The following is a 13450-nucleotide window of genomic DNA, read 5'->3' on the forward strand; positions in this document are numbered from 1 at the left end:
TACCGAGATTCGGTCAGTCCATTATCGCATAGCTGCGCGGCAGCAAGCGTGGGAGCCTTGGCCGATCTCTCCCCGGGCTTCAGCGGCTCCAAATTACTACTATAAACTTTAAATGCTGGCTCCCTGCGGGCCAGAGCCCTCGAAAGCACGTGTATCCACACCTTCTTGAATTCCAAGGATGGACGAGAACGCCGATACCGCCTAGAGCGCCTGCGAACCGTCCGGGTCCCTGCGCGTTTCACTCGAGACGCCTGTTCAACTACCTACGTATCACGACAGAACTAATCGCACGATTCTGTGGTGAATCAGACCGGCCGATGGAACTCAGCTGGATCGATATCGATGGGAACCGAGTGGATCGATTGTACGAGTCCGAAAAGGCTCGTCGTTTCTGACAGCAGCAGGTGCAAGGAGCCACGCGATCCACGCGATCCACGCCAAATAATTCGGCCGTCTCGATGACACGCACGTTCTCTCGGCTCCTCGGCCAACAGCCACCTGCCCGCTTCGCAGCCATCCACCGTAATCGCGTAAATATACCCAACCTTGACTCGGAGAGAAACTCGCTGAACAAGGTGACAGCTATCGGAAGAAACTCGGACGGGCTTCCTTCTCCCAATCCGCGCTATCTTGTCGTCTCTTCGCTCATTTTCTACGCCACTTTTAGCCCGCGCCACGTATCTGAGTCGGTGCGGCACCTAACATCCGTCCGCGGCTTGTAAATTCAAAGAGCGCCCGTTCGGCGTTCAGCGACGCATCGCGTTACCGAACGCGGCCTGCTCCGAGTCGGGGCCAATTCATCACCGTTTACACTCGCGATCCCACAATTTATACCTATGTACGTCCTGTGCTTATATGATATGCGGCGCTAGACCGAGCGTTCGTTCGAGTTTACGGGGAAAGCTGTCTGTTCACGCGTAGGGTAGACCGGGGGTGGTAGTAAGACTTTGACTTCGGAATACGCTTACGCAAAAACTATCACAGTTAGAAAAAAAAGTTCTTATACGAAAATTTTACTTATTTATCTGACATTATTGAGCTAGTATGTCAAGTAATAGGTATCCAGGTTGTTAATAAAAAAGGAGAAGCGGAGAAAGTGCTACAACCGCTCCTGACCCTGAGTCGGTTGTAACACTGCGTGGAGTTGATAGTAGCACAAATTTAACCCAAATGTTATTTGTCCCAAACGTTTGTTGGTATCGAAACTTATCTCGATATGTACCTATAGGCACCTAAGCATATTCGAATGCGTAAGTACTCGCTGCCGCAATTTGCGCGAGTTCGCGACAGCGGCGCGGAACAGCTATCAGTTAAGCTTATGGGGATCAAGAAAGAAAGAAAGAAAGAAGCCGCGATGAAACAGGAAGAGTCAGCAAGGGTAGCGTGTGCTGGACGAAGAGAGAAGCAGGGGGTCAAAGGGAGATGTAGGGAAGAGAGAATACGGCAGACATATGGCGAAGCTTTAATAATTGAAGCTGACACTGGCGCAGATGCGAACACAGCCGCGCGCGCGTGGTCCGCCCATCAAATATTTAGAGATTATAAAGTACGCACATGCCGCCGTGACGTGTTTCGCGCGTATCATATAGGTACCTAAGGCTACCTAAATACCTACATACACGCGTATGTACGCACGCGTGTCTCCCCGTTAGTCGCCAGACAAGCGGAAAGAAATGCGAACGAGGACGTCGGTAGCTGAAAGTTTCTGGACCTGTTTGCGCCCCGTGCCAGCGGGCAGCGATAGAGCAATCGGATGAACGCTGGAACGCAAAGGGCCGAGGCTTAAGATTCATTGGCGCGCAACTGACCAGCGAAAGACAAGGAACGGCAGGTGCGTTCGCAGCTAAGAAGTGACCGGTCCAGAGTGGCAAGACTGACAAATCGGACAAGAGGAGACCCTTGCCAAATACCATACCGCGCGCTAGGGATTGCAAATTTACAGACTTTTTCAATTACCGGTGATTCGGTAAAATTTTTAATCAAACCTGGTTTACCGGTATTTTTTAAGGCATTGAAAATATAAGAGTAAACGTTACAAAGAAAAAACACTTTTTTTAACTCTAATCGAGCATTATAACAAATATATGCAAATAAAACTATTCTGAACATAAAATATAAAATGAGATAACTCAAAATAGATATATTTGTATAATTATTTGCAATACTTATTAATTTGCATCTTCACCACGAAAACAATGAAAAGAATCTTAACTTACACGCATAGTTAAATATTTTTTATTTAATAATTGTTTTTAACAAAGCACGCAAAAAACATATTTGTCTAAACTTTGGTCTCCTGACCGCGACCTAAGTTTTGTACAAAATAATCCAGCCTGCATTTCTACACTTGTTGGTCGGATAGTCATTAAGAAATCATATGCCATTTGTACTTATATATTTTCTCCTTATTTTCTGCTTGAAAGTACGTCCATCCTTTCGATGACTCGATTCAGATTTTTAGTTTTCTTTTGGATCAGAGTTGGTTCTTCACGAGATACTTCGGTTTTCGTCTTTATTAGCAATTAAAGTTTTTTTCACTGATAATTTAGTAGATGTGGACGGAACTAATGAACGCATATATGCGCTATATTGTTATACGCAATTTATCGAATTACCGGTAAAAATCCGAGGGTATTTCCCGCGATTTAGCGGGAAACCGAAGGAAAGTTATCGGAGGCTATTCGGTTGTCTGGTTTTCCCCCGAATCCTCGACTTTACGACTGCCGCCGAACGGTCGTCGGACAGGGCGAGAGTGCATCATATGGAGCGGCAAATGTTTGCAAGAGGACGGGAATACCGGTCATAGAAGTGGCCAATCGACCGATCGAACGAGCCGCGTTCTGGTGGCCGATGACGGTCGGCGCCCTTGGGAATTTCCTTGGGCTTTTTCGTCACATCTGGTCGACACGCATCCCGACCGATTCGATGGCCCGCCTGCTCAGCTTTTCTCTTTAATACCCTTAACGCACCCCTATCCGCGCATATGCTTCGCAGATACCGAACGAACGCGCTCGCGCCAGGGGTTCTTAGCTCTTAGTCCCTGCGACCTGCGAGGGCAGGCCATCGCCCTTCTTCCAGCCTTGCGAACCGTTTCGTCCAAAAGCAAAAACCCCGACTTGCACCGCACGTGGGACGGGCAACGCGCTCTCTCCAACGTTAAAGCCCCGACGAAACGAAATCACTCACTCTCAGCCACCCGATTGTTCGGGGAACGATCGAGTCACGTAGCCCACGATCGCGATCGCGATCACGATCCTCCGTAATCGTTCCCCTACCACAAAAGATATCATCAGCGTAACGTGACTGTTTGCCGCCGTAACGACGCAACGCGTACATCGCGATACGAAACGGTTGCCTGTCCGCGGTTCGAGGGCGGTTGTACAGTGGATAGTTGCTGCACGGTATCTCGCGCGATCATCCAACCTTATCGAACGCGGCCAGCGCATCGGAACGCGTGGATTTATACACGAGTAACGCGAGCGACGCGTACCTACAATAAACCAGCTTTACGTCGATTCGCGGAGGAGAGCGGCGTGGAACAGGGCGGTGTCGATCGAGGAGGCATGCAAGTGGCAGGAGTAAAGACCGCCGGGCGCGATAGCGGAATTACAAAAAGTCCGCGTTGATCCGGGCAGAGGGTTGGAGCAGGGATTAGGACAGCTCGGTTCCAACAGATGTCCAACACGCGGACAGGGAGGCGCGACGCGCCCGGGACGATCGAGGAAGCAGGATATTTCGCAGGAAGGATAACTTTGGGTCGTAAACGGTCGAGCGGGGAGGTAAAAGCCAGGCGACGCCGCGCCGACGACCCTTTGTACACGTGACTCGGCGCGGCCCGGAGCCGAGCGGTGGTCGTAAAAACCACCCGGCTGACCATGACAGGTAAGGAAAAGCCAACGCGGCAGCACGCTGTTAAAAGAGGGGCGAGCAGAAGGGTGCTTGCGACCGACGATCGAGAGTCGATTCACCGAAATTCCTGATTTTAGGGCCCCGCGCGAAGGAGCTAGCTGCTAGCCGAACAAGAGCGAGAGAGAGAGAGCGGTAAATAGCCACGTTTAACGTCCAATGCATCAGGGAATACTCGCACGGTGGTCGACGCGTGTTCCCGTTCCGTAAACTCGCGCCTCTCTTACGCGACGCGACGGCACAATCCGCGCGTTACGATCCGCCGCGGGTGGCTGACTCGAAATTCAGTCGAGAACATTTAAGACGGTCGAGCGCTGGGAACGGGGCGAGGTGGAGGGACGGAGGGAGCAGAAGGAGCAGGAGGAACAGCTACGCTGCTGCAGAGATCGGGGCGAGAGGAGGGAGAAGGAGGAAGAAAGATAGAGGGTGCAGAGAAGTCGAGTCAAACTCTCGGCCGGCTGGCGCCGTTCTGTCGGCTGTCGGCCCCCGCTGCCTCTTGCCGCCAACAATGCGCACCACACACCTCTCCTCCTCTTCTCCCCGCCATCGTCTACCACCGTCGTCACCGTCAGCGCCGCACCAACACCGATGCCAACGCCAACGCCGACACCAACACCGTCGCGACGACACCGATCTCGTGGGATCCTTTCTAACGAACCTCGTCCGTCGAATCGTGGACCGGACAACGTGCTCGGGGCTCCGTGGGTCGATCGAGTTTTCGCGCGTAGAACAGACGACGCCTCTCCCCTTTCCTCTCGTCTTATCGCACCAATCCGTGTCCGCTCTCCTAACGCTGCCACGACGCGTCGTTTCTTATTCATTTTCGTTTTTCTTTCGCCGGGCTCGCCGAAGCTGCTAAAAAGAAATGACAGTCGCTGCATTAGTGACCGTATCTGGACGGCCAACGTGCGACCAGCGATGCGGCAGTGGTAGTGGCGGTGGCGGTGGTAGTGGTAGGTAGTCGCAGCGGTGGTGGTAGTGGTAGCGGCGGCGGTAGTGGTAACGTTAGAGGCAGCGAAGTCGCAGCAGACCAGTCGGAACTCCCTCGCACGCGTATACTTACGATGAGAGAGGCCCGAACGCACGAGGCAAGTCAGTACATCGTCGACCGCGACCGAGGAAGGACGCGTTGCGTGGCGTTCCTCGTTCGGTACCTTCGACGATCCAGAGTACTCTCTGCCTAAATGAAATCGCACCGGGCATCGCGTCGGTCCCCGTGATTCGGTACCAAGTGACTCCGGGCATTATTGGATTACCCATCGCCAGAACACGACGGTCAACTGTAAAGGACGAGGCGGCAGGAAGAGAATAAATGTAAAGAAAAGTGTGCGCGAAAAGGAGGAGAGAGAAGGCGTAGAACTCGAGAAACCTTATGCTACCAGCCTCTGGCGAAGCTGCCCGCCACACGTGCCTGACGTGCCCATGGGATTCGCCATACGAAGCTAGTGCGTCAGCCAACCAGTGCATGTGCAGTGATTAAAAATAAGAGACAGTGATTAACGCGATTCGTGAGGCGCGCTAGCGCCTGCACTTGCCAACCAAGATGGCCCATCACGTGGTGGAATCTACCTCCGAGTTATCTGCTCTGATGAAAGGTAAATATCTCGATACGGGCGCACTTCTAGATTTCGCGAAACAGGATCAGCTCGATCTTAACGTTGAAACCGTTTCCACTTAACGAGCCTCGGTTTCTCCGTTTTCGTGGGCCCAACGACGCGCGCGCGCGCGCGCGCGACTTTGAAAGGGATTAGCTCGATCCCCAGTAGCCACGTATAAGAGCTAGTTTCGCGATAGATTGCATGGATCGCTAAGAGGATCCGGTACGTGTTGGTCGAGGGGTAGAAAATTTGCTAGACCGATATCGGCCATGAATGATCGGCAGTGAGAGATTCAAGCGTTAGCGCAATCGAATAGACGTCCCGTCGCGTCGCGTCGATTGATAGTCCGGCTGGGGGGAGTCGCGGAGAACGATAATCATTGTTATGAACGGCGCCAGCCGTCTTGGAGCGAGAGATCGACTGGTTCACCAGCACGGAGGAATCGAGTGGTATCCTACAGCGGCTGCCAAACAGACAGACGCAAAGTCCGCTAGGACAGACGGGTTGCGAGTCGCGAGGGGCAAGGGCTCGCCGTCTGTGTGGGTGTGTGTCAGAGGCAGATACACGCGCTTACTCTGGCTAGCGCGAGAGCCGAGAGAGAGAGCCTGCGCCTGCGGTCGGAAAGGAATGGTAAGACGGCGGAGAGAGAGAGGAATGAGAAGGGTAGGGGAGGAGTGACAGTTGATACAGAAGGAGGATGCGGGAGAGAGATACGACGCGGCCGGCGCCAGCGTGGGTTGCTACACAGACGAGCTAGCGGGCGACCGACTCGTACCGAACAAACGACCCCTTGACCAAACTCCGAACTCGCCATCTAATCCACGTACCACCTCCACCTTTCTCGCCTCTCCCAACTCTTCTTCTCCTTGCTAATTAAATAGTTCGCTCCGCAGGCTACGCGTGAAAAGCTTTCGCGATGTAACGGACGCGCTTGGTCTTCGTAGTAACCCCAATAGTACGGAAACAATGACTGCTCAAGCGATTCGATTCCCGCGACGTTATCGATCCGCGTCGAGCCGAGTCGGTTGATCCGCGGGCCCTACGGGAATCACGTAGCCGTGCTCGACGCGCAAATTTTCATCGCGAGCAACGGAAAGCGATTGAGGTGGGTAGGCATAGGTCGCCCCTGGGCTGTGCCGTGAAATCGGCTGTGGAAACCCTTGAATTAAAATAGTTCGAGTCGAAGGAACGCGATTAGCAGCTAAAGCAGATCTCACCGTCAATGCCTCTGGAGTGTAATCGATACCCTATTGTTGCGTGGCACAGGTACGCGCAGATACGCACAGGTAGAAATACACTGCAGGGGCAGAGAGAGAGAGGTTGATCGAGGAAGGGGCGTGGAGGAGGCGAGGGAGAAGAAGGGTGCCTCGGTAAGCGCCGAACCTTCCACCCACCTGTGTGCAAACTTACACCTGCTACCTGAACCGGACCGCTTTCCTTGGACCTGTAGCTGTGGCCTCTCACGAGCAATCTTCACGGACATTATTCCCTTCCCCGTTTTTCTACTTATTCACCCTGCTCCCTCGCCAGTCGGCACCCAACATTTCGGCAGCTAGCTGACAATGAAAGAAAGCCGGGTCCCACCCACTTGGACCTATTCCCTCTGTGGCAATCGATGTGGCAGTCGGCAAAGGTCGAAAGACAAGGCCGATAGCAGGCAAGAATCCCCTTATCTTTCGGAACGATTCGTATCTGTCGTTGCGTCGCGGTCGCCAATGGTCATCGGTACACGCGCACTCTAGTAGCCGTTGACAGTTTCACACGCCCCGGCCGCTCTGTAACGCTCAGCTGTGCTATCGATATTCTTGGAGCGCGCGCCGCGACGATCGCGCTCTCGCCTATAGATTATAGACAGTTTGCGAGGTAAATATTTGCACGAATTTCGTCCAGAGCGATCTTATTTTGGAAAGGCATGTACGTGTACACCGCCGGGCGCCTCGTTCCAAGAGCTGCGCATCCTTCTGGTGCAATCTGCAAAGCCATTTCCACGCGCTCGCATGTTGAACCGAGGAAGAAAGTCGCGTCGCTATCGCAGAAGCGACGATATCGATTTAACACTCGTGCGTGGACCATCTGGCTAGCGCCGTCTCTTCCTCATCTCCCTCCTCCTACACATCTTATCCGTTCTCCCGCCTTTCGCCTCCTCCTTGTGTCTCGCCGTGGCGCCGACTCTTCCTCTTCGGGGTCAAACCCATGCAACGCTCGCCCTCTCTCTTTTGCTTTCCTTTTCCGCAATCGGCCGAAAGGAGGGGGGAGGGGGCGGAACGAGAAAATAGAGTATAATAGATTGGAGTTCAAGTGCGTATGTAGACTCGTCACTTGGACGAGTATCGCCTTTTTCTTACCAATTGGAGTACATACTCTCCTCGAGTACCTGTCGACACTGACGGCACTTCCGATTTCGAGTCACTTCCCCTGCGTGCATGAAACAATTGGCATCCGGTCCGTACGATTTCGCGTCTCGACACTTCTCGTTTCGTCGTCCCCTCGTTATTCCAACCAGTCGACATCGCTTATTTATACTCACTGCGAAACTTGGCCGCGATCCCTTCTTCTTCTTCTTCGTCCTCTTATTTCGAGATAGTTGAATCCACAAATGTTACGTTCGTCTATTTCTGGGGTGTAAGGATGTTGGACGAAGGAAGGAAAGGATGGTGACAAGTCCCGCGGCAGTTTGGAGGTATATACTCGTCGACATTCGGAAATCCTCGAGTTCCTTTATCTCCGTCGTCAAGGTGCGATTGTTTCCCTCAAACACCGCCGTGACACTGTCTCGCGGCCTGCAGACCCTTCTGACGACTACGTACTCGGCGATCCGGCCTGTTACCAGATTCCTTCGATAGCCCCGACAAAAGGGAAGCGTTCTTTCGCGGCCGCTTTCTCGATCTTATCTCGCGGTCAAACTTTCCCTCGTTAGCCCGCGGTTATCGCAGTTATCGATGACCCCAAATTGGGTGAACGCGGAAGAGTTTTGATGTAGCAAAAAAAAAAAATGCGCCATGTAACGCATGGATTTATGATTACGCGAGAAGCGAGGGAGGACGCGGCTGTGTGTATGCATCCCGTCTGTCACGGGTACCCGACACCCGTTGCTTCGACCCCGACCAAACGATCCTTGATATCCGGCCGCGCGAGTTTACACAGATGTTCACGGTTATTTCGGTTTGTTTGAACAATGGCCGAACGAAGCGACAAAGGTTGTACCAAGGTATTCGCGAACATAGTCCAGAGACACGTGTTCCACTGTACCTACGTGCCTCGCTTCGGCGTCGACGTCGCCTCAGTCCCCGTTGATGCTTGAAACAGACCATCCCTTTTCCACCGCGTTCACAACACTTGGCGTTCGAATCGCAGCGTGTGCGCCACGCGGCAATTTTCTGAACTTTCTAGCCCAGCGAAACGACGACGACGCGACGGAATAACGAGAGCGTTAAACACAATTCGCCACTTGCAGGAAAAACCTGGCAACCGCCTATTCGTACCTACTTCTTCCACTTGTCCGCGTTCCGCTTCTCCTCGGCTCGCGTTTTCCAGCGGAGATTTCCTTGGAGAGACAGCAGATGCTCTATATCGAAAACAGAGCGGTTATCGGCGCGGCGATAAGTTTTCTAAGCGCGCGACCCGCACAGTCGCCAGGTGCGCCATCCGCTATCTTTCGCCGCTGCCCTCGGATATGTACCCTCGGTATACTCGTCCAGATTCAAAGAATATCGATTCCGCTCGCTAAACGCGCCGTCAGCGATCCACAATTCTTGTCGAGGGGAACGAAATTTGGACGTGGAATGATCGATCGCGATCACGCGTTTCCACTTTACAGTCGCATTATATATTGTTTCGATTCCTCGGGAGTCTCTCGAGTGGTAGGTGTGACAACGGCGGACAGATACCGCGACGCGTCGAGGTCGGCAGAAGAGCGATTGGATTCGATCGGATCTATAGGGACCGGGGAGCCGCGCTCACGCAACCGACTCCGCAAAAGGCAAGAAAACGAGTAGAACGACGTAAAACGGCAGTTGGCGCCAGCCACGCGTACTCTCTTCGTCCTCCTCTGGGCAGCTCGCCTCTGTCCTTGTTCAAATATACGGGGACGAACGCGAGATACAGTCTTCTGCTACTTTACACTCGCAGGACGGGTCATCGGATAAAACGTACTTCGCTCTTCGCTTCCGACCAGACAACTGGGACGCTCCGGATGCGTCCCACTCGGTCGAATTAAAGTTCGGTCAATCAACCGCCGAACAGACAGATAAACGCTAAACGCGGGGCGTCGAACGTGGGGTAGGGAAAGTCAAAAACGTGAATCGTGGACCGAAGGGGAAGAGAAAAGAAGTAGGGAAGCGGTAACGGGAAGGAATGAGAGAAGAGGATGGAGGGGGGGGGGAAGGGAAGAGTGGAAGGTTGGAGTATTATAATCTCGCGGCAGACCTGTGCGCCAGATGGTACCAGTTGGATGACGCATCTGAACCTGAAAACATCCCGTCTTCTCGATGATACTGGGTACGGTGAGGCGAGGTGAGGCGAAACGAGGCAAGGCGTGACGAGGCGAAGCGAGGCCACGCGGGACGAGACGAGACGAAATCATCTCACGCCCACGGAATCGCATCGGAGATAGCGTTCTAGCTCCTCTGCCTCTGCCACTCGCGATAAGTCTTAACGAATCGCCTTGTCCTCGACTGCAGTGGCAAAGATCGGGCTCTTATCTTTCTGCTCGAAATCATTGTCAGACGGCATAAAGCGCCATTTCTTAGGGTCCTTCTCTGTACCTCGACGACCTTGAATCGCTCGCTCTTATTCGCGTTGATTAATCGTAAACATTCGTTCTTGTTTCCGTTTCAGCTGGCGTGATGGCCGGTTACGAGAGGGATGCCGGCTTCTGTAGCGGAGGCGACGAGGACGACATGTTGGGCCTGCACTCTCCGAGCGCCTCGGAGGACAGCGTCGAGGTCCAGGTGATGCCGATTTCTTTGCGAAACAAGAGGAAGCTGGCCGAGCCCCGAAAGATTCAGGAGCAGAGCACGGCGCCGCTGAAGAAGAGAAGGTTCGAGCAAATCGAGGAAACGGTCGCACCAGGCGAGGAGGAATGCCGAACAGCTCGATCGCCGAGTCCGTTTAGACCATGGAGCAGTTCAGGCAAGAGCGCGGATTCCAAAACCTCTCCGTTCACCGTCACGGAGAAGTCCGCGAACTTGCAATCGAACGCGCCGTTGTCAGCGGCGTCCGTCGAGTCGAAACGAACAAACGAGCTTCGCCATCGTCAGTTCCATGAGGATCGCGAGCACGACCAGGACGATAGCGACCGCGACCGCGACCATGGCGATAACGACGGTGCGCAGAGAAACGGACAGGGAGGAGACGTTGAAAAACGAAACGAGTCGGAAATTCGAGAGGACGCCGCATCGAGGCAACGACAATCGACGCAGACCCGTTTACCTCGAGTGGATAGGCGGGAATGCTCTAATCAAAGGTTCGATACCGCTGCGACCATCTCAAGCGTGCTATCCACCGGCACAGCGGATGGAACGTTGCCGGTGACCAGTACCAACCCCAGATTGCAGGAGGAACCTCTTTCGTTAGTTCTTAGGGGAGAAGTAGCCGGCAGAGTACCTTCGCATCCAGCGGTAAACGGCAGTTACGCGAGGACCTGCTCGTATTCCATGGAACATGCTTCATCGTCTTCCTCCTCCTCCTCATCATCATCATCCTTGTCTTCGCTGTCGTCATCGGTGAACCGTCAACGCAGTCATCGGTCCGGCTTAAACGATTGCGGCTCCTCCTCGGCGATGGTCACTAGAGCGGCGACGGTATCGACGGTATCGACGACGTCGGCATCGGTATCGGCTTCGGCATCGACGTCGGTGACAACGACAATCCCGCAAACCAGCCTCTCGATGTCTCGAGCCCAGGCAGCCGGTCAGCAGAGGAACTACAAGAACATGACTCGAGAGAGGAGAATAGAAGCGAATGCCAGAGAAAGAACCAGGGTGCACACCATTAGCGCCGCGTTCGACACTCTGAGACGCGCCATCCCCGCCTACTCTCACAATCAGAAGCTCTCGAAGCTATCCGTGCTGAGGATCGCCTGCAGTTACATCATGACTCTCGGCAAGATCGTCAACACACCCGAGGAGGAGCCAACGAATGGGGTGTCGCTGGGGGCTTGCGTCGACCTGGTCTCCAGGACCATCCAAACCGAGGGGAAGCTTCGGAAACGGAAGGAAGACTGAAACGGTCGGCGCCACCGCGCCGCGGCGACTGCAACCTGCCTAGCGCTGTACCCCCACCGATCAACTGCGACCGAGTAGAGCGTAGAGAGCGCATAGATCAGTAGACGATTCGTTTCTTCTCGATTGCCCTCGCGTCACGGACGCGTCTAACCGTTTCTGCCTACCTGATCCTTTGCTTTCCGCCGCATTCCCTTCGGTTAATTCAGTTAACAGTTAGCGCCGACGAGGCAGCTAGACGCACTCGAGAAACATCCCACGGTTCGGTGCGATTCGAAGAAAATTCGGAGAAGATTCCGACGCATGTATGTACATAGAGTAGCCGCGCAAACATAGCTTATCGCGTCGCGTCGCGTCTACCGATCTGCTGCAGCGCGTGAACGCGTAAACGAGACGACAGCTCGGGAGCAGGGGAGCTATTTTCACCATTGTACGCTAAGTCGTAACGAAGATTGTAACGTTCGCGGACGCTACGCTACAACGATGTACGCGCGCGTGTGCCGCGTGCAGTATGCTTGGATCAGACTCTGATCACGGACGCGCTCACGCGCGCACCCGTTTCCGTCGATATTCAAATAAATGAAACCAGAGACGAACGCGAAGATGAAGTGGATGTTTCTTTCTTTTGTTACCGATAAACGATGCACCTCATCCACGCCTGCAAATCATGCAATTCGGTCGACGAGACATCGTCGCTTTGGATCGCAGCTTGTTGCAACCGGTTGCGGCCAGATTGATTATAGGCGCCTGGCTACGTGAAAGGCCTCTACACTCGTTATCAGTGCCGTACTGGAGCACCGGCTAATACGCGACCTACTCGTTCCACGCAAGCGGATAATTACGTTCCCGAACTCTAACCATTCTCTCCTCTTTTTATCATCCCCGTGACATCACCGTCGTTCTACCACCAACACGTCCGCTCGCAACCGTCTGCTCAAGATCATTCGTGTAGCAGGTGGCAATGAGGTCCGCGCGTGGACGGCTACCTGCTCGAAAACCGGCCACGGATGCATGCCTGCCTGCCTGCCTGCCTGCACGCTCACTTAAGCCATCCTGTCGCTTCGGTAAGCCTCGTCACGTTCCTCCGCATCTCCCGGTCTCGTCGATAACGCTGCGCGATCGTCACAGCCGTCATAACGCTGAGATTGCCATTGTGCAGATCCCAGGATGCGAAGGATGCGAGCCGAGGAAGAGAGTGCGCGGAACGGAACGAGTTATGAGAAAACGACGGTAGCAAGGATACGAGAAACGTGTAACGAACATCTGCTCGTTGGTTTCCGCTCTTGTTTTTGTCTGCTACTTTCGCGAGTGTCGTTTCGCATCCCGTCCGATTGGTTTCCTCTTCCTGGCAACTCGGCGCGTATCGCGCCGCGTGTACTGTAGCCTCTGCACACTTGCTCGCGCGCATTAATCAATCAGATGTGTCCCGATGTGTCTTAAACTTTAAACAATGAAGCTTCGGGCGACAGGTCTGGTTGTGCGCGAAAGAAGGTAAGTCGCTTGTCACGCCCGTCGCTGATGTTGTCGCTAGCGATAAGTGCTTACACGCTGGATTTAGTTGGGCCGCGAGAAGGAAGAAACCGGACCGCGACTTACAAGAGTTGTCGTCCTCTGTCGTGGTTCCTTGCTTCGAGTAGATCCGCCGCGGCCGAGAGAAATTCTGGCTGCGCACCTGCTAAGGAGAGCAGGTGCATTTGCCCGCTTTCATGAGCATCGCTTAATTTT

General features: G+C 53.8%; 1 protein-coding gene across 4 annotated transcripts; it reads left to right on the forward strand.

Annotated features, from left to right (window-relative positions):
- The first annotated feature begins 4918 nt into the window (after positions 1-4918).
- On the forward strand, positions 4919-12339 carry Net (atonal bHLH transcription factor 8-like protein net). Of its 4 annotated transcripts, none has more exons than XM_076818892.1 (2): positions 4919-5501; positions 10341-12338. In XM_076818892.1, exons 1-2 carry the CDS (start codon positions 5450-5452, stop codon positions 11726-11728), a joined length of 1440 nt encoding a protein of 479 aa, XP_076675007.1. In that variant the 5' UTR covers positions 4919-5449; the 3' UTR covers positions 11729-12338. The 4 variants fall into 4 exon arrangements, with proteins under 4 accessions (XP_076675007.1, XP_076675011.1, XP_076675008.1 ...); XM_076818896.1 differs by lacking the exon at positions 4919-5501 and adding an exon at positions 6023-6134 and having other exon boundaries at positions 10341-12339; XM_076818893.1 differs by lacking the exon at positions 4919-5501 and adding an exon at positions 9652-10016 and having other exon boundaries at positions 10341-12339.
- Positions 12340-13450: the final 1111 nt, after the last annotated feature.

This window comes from Andrena cerasifolii, chromosome 8, assembly GCF_050908995.1.
Source record: "Andrena cerasifolii isolate SP2316 chromosome 8, iyAndCera1_principal, whole genome shotgun sequence".
NCBI classification, from domain to species: domain Eukaryota; kingdom Metazoa; phylum Arthropoda; class Insecta; order Hymenoptera; family Andrenidae; genus Andrena; species Andrena cerasifolii.

What these genes read in the sequence shown, in the direction of transcription:
- Net (XM_076818892.1), top strand. Translation starts at nt 5,450, where the DNA reads ATGGCCCATCACGTGGTGGAATCTACCTCCGAGTTATCTGCTCTGATG. An exon ending in GTTATCTGCTCTGATGAAAG is followed by an intron (nt 5,502 to 10,340) that starts GTAAATATCTCG and finishes TTTCCGTTTCAG; the next exon opens with CTGGCGTGATGGCCGGTTAC.